This window comes from Vollenhovia emeryi, unplaced genomic scaffold (genome assembly GCF_000949405.1).
Source record: "Vollenhovia emeryi isolate VEMERY1.0 unplaced genomic scaffold, V.emery_V1.0 DF939519.1, whole genome shotgun sequence".
Lineage (NCBI taxonomy): Eukaryota > Metazoa > Arthropoda > Insecta > Hymenoptera > Formicidae > Vollenhovia > Vollenhovia emeryi.
In genome coordinates, this window is record NW_011966847.1 from 16964 (window position 1) to 21591 (window position 4628).

The following is a 4628-nucleotide window of genomic DNA, read 5'->3' on the forward strand; positions in this document are numbered from 1 at the left end:
ATGCACATTAACCCTGCTTTTTTACAAGCACAAGGAATTTTAAGAATATCGATAGAGAAACATATTTCATGTACGTTCCTGAAAATGTTTCTTTCATCGCAAAGTTTTGCAGCGAACCAAGCGTAACGCAACATTTCAGAAAATACTGAAACTGACAACTGATTATGAACAATCGATTGAATTTTTAAACAATCTTCTCTGGATGCTATCTCGCGATTTTGTTCGATGAGGTAGGAACAATTTTGTAGACGCTTTATACCTACCTCATCGAACAAAATCGCGAGATAGCATCCAGAGAAGATTGCTTAAAAATTCAATCGATTGTTCATAATCAGTTGTCAGTTTCAGTATTTTCTGAAATGTTGCGTTACGCTTGGTTCGCTGCAAAACTTTGCGATGAAAGAAACATTTTCAGGAACGTTAATGAAATATGTTTCTCTATCGATATTCTTAAAATTCCTTGTGCTTGTAAAAAAGCAGCTTTTATAAGATGCGCACGATGTTTTACAACATATTGTTTTACATGTTTTTGTGATGAATATCATCTTAATTTATGTACCAATATACTGCCTTCTACTTAATATTATAAATATTGCAAATAATTAATAAAGATTTATATTGCAAATATTTCAAAACGATAAAAATATTAAAATTTCAGCATCAATATTGTATAACTAAAGAAACATTTATAATAGAAAAAAAATAATGGAAAAAAAGAGTAGCAGCGAGACTCGAACCAGCGACCTCGCGCTTACGAAGCTGGCGCGCTGCCCGGTACGCTACGCGTTCGGCTGAAAAATTTTTGCGCTGCACAACTACTAACACATACTATACATGCAAATTTCAAATTGCTTTTTCTCGAAAACGCTTGAGAGGTGCGTCGAGTGGCTTGCTCTATAAAAGTTTCTCGCAAAGTACTACACTTATGCACAATTTCAGCCCAATCGGGGAGGGGAACGCCTGACTGTCCCCTTGTTAGTTAGTCTTGTCAAAGGTTCAACGATCGTTGCAAAATTTTCAACGAACCTTCTAAAATAGCCAGCCAGCCCTAAAAACTGGCATACTTGTTTTACCGACTTCGGCGCCTCCATATCTAACACGGCCTCGATTTTACGTCGTCCAGGCCGAACCCCATGTTCGCTAATTTCTCGTCCTAGATATTCTATGGACCTTGTGAAGAAAAAACACTTTTCTAGCTTTAAAGTCAAGTGATGTCTACGCAACGCATCCAAGACCTGTCGTAATCGTACCATGCCCTCCGGTATAGTCTTCGAGGGTATAATATCATCCAAATAAGGGAAAGCTACCGAAACCTTTAAATTGCCTAATACGTTGTCCATCAAGCGTCGAAATACTGCCGGCGCGTTAGCCGGTCCGAATTGCATGCGCAAAAACTCGTAGTGGCCCTCCGGCGTCATGAACGCCGTCTTTTCTATTGATTTTGCCGCTACCGGCACTTGATAGTACCCTAAAGCTAAATCTAACCCGGTAAAATACCGATAGCCCCTTAGCTTATCGATTTGTTCCTCAATCAATGGCATCGGATATTTGTCCTTGATTGTGATTAGATTCAACTTCCTAAAGTCCACGCACATACGATATTCACCATTCTTCTTTTTCACAAGTAAGTTAAGAGTTTAACATCGCCGTGATTCTGAACGTTTTCCATAGTTTTACCGAATACCGCGTTGTTCATTAATTTAAACAAATTTTTCTCGAAATCATTTTTGGCTAACGTTCTAAATTGTGTGTTGAGCTCAATATATTTGCGAAGCCATGGAGATTGCGAGAACATACAATATGCGATGTATCTTTGTCACGCGAAGCCTATGGGCTATGATGCGTGCACTGCTGCAGATTGCGGTAGTGTATGACGTAACGCTTCTTATTATAGCTACTACATAAAGGACAGCTGACTCGTCCGCCATCTTGGAGCCCAAACGTTTGACTTTGACAAATGCATTTCGGCACAAGATATGAATTTCTTGTTCTAAATTAATTGTTAATAAAATCCAAATTACGTCTTTGTTTTTGGAAAGCTATATTTTTATTTATTTATACAAAAATTGTGGACAAGAATCAAAGAAATAAAACACAAGAGATGGATGAATTAATTAATTTATTACGGTTTTCTGAAATGCAGATTTGGAACTGTAGCTTACGGTTTTTTTATCACAAATTTCAAAATTGTTGCTAAATGTTGAATTATCTCGTGGAAAAGAGGCAACTTTAACTGAATGTCTTGACTTAGGAGTTTTGAAAAAAATTTCTAGTATAACATATGGAATGTTTCAATATACTGAGAGTGTTGTTCAAAACAATATGACAGATTTATTGCAAAAATTAGTATCTTTCAAAACTATTATCAATTATGTAAAGGATAAATATGATTCTTTGTTTCTTCAATGTTGTAATATTCTACATTATTTACTTGAACACTATACAACTGTACGAGGTCTAGGAATAAGAAATTTTTAAATTTGTGATAAAAAGAATACCGTAAGCTACGGTTCCAAATCTGTATTTCAGAAAACCGTAATAAATTAATTCATCCATCTCTTGTGTTTTATTTCTTTGATTCTTATCCACAATTTTTGTATAAATAAAAATATAGCTTTCCAAAAACAAAAACGTAATTTGGATTTTATTAACAATAAACGTAATTTGGATTTTATTAACAATAAATGTAGAACAAGAAATTCATATCTTGTGCCGAAATGCATTTGTCGAAGTCAAACGTTTGAGCTCCAAGATGGCGGACGAGTCAGCTATCCTTTATCCAGTAGCTGTACTTCTTATCATACACAGTCGCAAGCAGCATTTCCTGCTGCTTGCCTGGCGGCTTATCGCGCGTCGGACAAAACGGTAGGTCCGGCGCGTGCGCGTCGTGAAGATGCTGCGGATACTCGAGATCGACCTCGAGTATGTACCCGGTGGATGAATCCGAAGCGATCGTATTTACATTAAAATCAGTAACGTTAGTGACCCATTGAAAATTTGCGTAAGGTAGTGGCTGACACATTGCCCACCCATACAAATTATTTACATCGAAATACATGAGGTATGTGGATGGTAGCGAAGAATCGTACGACGCAATGTATTTGTTGTTGGCTCGCGCGTATCTGTTCGAGCATTGACTCAAACCACCGCGTATGCCACGTTCCACAAACATGATCATGTCAGTGTCTGTGAGCAGCTCAAATCGCACGCCGGTGTGTTTTAGCATCGCGTACCACGTGTATCCTGGTAATGTGTAGTAATGTGCAGGATCTAATCCGTGTAACTCTCGATACATGTACGAGTATTACGGAAATTTTCGAAAATATCTGTTAACAGAAGCACATCCGTCTTCAGATATATGTATATCACTGTACTCGCCGAGATTTACTACGCCTAAGGATTGCCATACGTTCGTCGCGTGCTCGTAGTCGCTATCACTCGCGGTTTCGCCGGTCAAGGAGCTGTAAAACGCCTCGCGCGGCGGTAACTCAGTCTCCCTAAGCTTGTGGGTGCTGTCGACGTATTCATATGGGAACACGCCTTTACGCGTGAGAAGCTCGAACTTCTCCTCGCCAAGTTGCGCGAATTCTTTCCGGGTGACGCGTAGCTTGCTCTTGTCGAGATAGGACGCTAGCTTTACGAGACTTGCACTTAGGAATTTATATGAGTCCACAAATCGCAGTTTGACACACTTCTTCCCTTTTTCGTACGTTGAGTCCTTAACGTTCTTCGTGAACGATATATATTTTTCCTTATTAATGGGAAGTCGACGGTTCCCTCGAATCCGGTGGCAATATTCTCAATGAAATGCGCGTCGTATCCTGACAGATTGTGAAAGAACACTGGGACGATGTATGAGTCCTTATAATTCAGGTTACAGCGCGAGTGCGCTGCGCGCTGGTCCTCTGTAACGACCGGTAAGATGGCAATGGTCGCACACACGTTGCTCATCAGCGTCGAACGGTCCTCCACATATATGGCAATATGCCGCGTTCTGGAAATCACGTTTCTCGTTTGACGTAAGCGTCATATCCACGTTCGCTGCGAGCGTCGTCTTTACACGATGCGCCAACTCTTCGGGTTGTTCGGTGAACCACGCGACGCAATCAATGTTGCGGCGGAAACGGTACGTTGACAGCGAGTCGTCGTAGGAACAGTGGACGTAGTACGCGATGCTACATACCTGGTGGTGCTAGTATGCTTTGGTATCGGTATCGGTATCAGTCTTTTTCAAGATGCACTCAAGGTCCGCGTACACTACAAACGGCACGCGTCCCTTTCTGCTGTGGTTGTCGAAGCTGAGCCACTTGTCCTTCTCGCTGGGTAATACGACTGCACAGTCATTTATCTGTCGACAGTCCACGCTGTGGACTGCCAACTTTCCATTTGAATTAAAGTAGTGCAGACATCTGAAAAAATATTAAACAGTTTTTAAATATATATTTTTAAAAATAAAACTATTATATTTTTCATAAATTTTATTGATACTCACCGATCGCAAATGTACTTTTTGTGCTTCTTCTTGCTGAGTTGAGAACTCACGAGGCGGGATAAATACTTTATCCAGACGAAATGTCCGACGTTGTCATCCTCCGGTAGATACAGCAGATTTGACGTGCTTCTCCTTC

General features: G+C 40.1%; 1 protein-coding gene across 1 annotated transcript; it reads right to left on the reverse strand.

Annotated features, from left to right (window-relative positions):
- Positions 1 to 2703: 2703 nt before the first annotated feature.
- On the reverse strand, positions 2704 to 4027 carry LOC105557333. Its single transcript, XM_012004547.1, has one exon. The coding sequence runs from the start codon at positions 3293 to 3295 to the stop codon at positions 2765 to 2767; it is 531 nt and encodes a 176-aa protein (XP_011859937.1). The 5' UTR covers positions 3296 to 4027; the 3' UTR covers positions 2704 to 2764.
- Positions 4028 to 4628: the final 601 nt, after the last annotated feature.

Coding starts and splice junctions, on each gene's coding strand:
- LOC105557333 (XM_012004547.1), bottom strand. CDS start 3,295: ATGTATCGAGAGTTACACGGATTAGATCCTGCACATTACTACACATTA.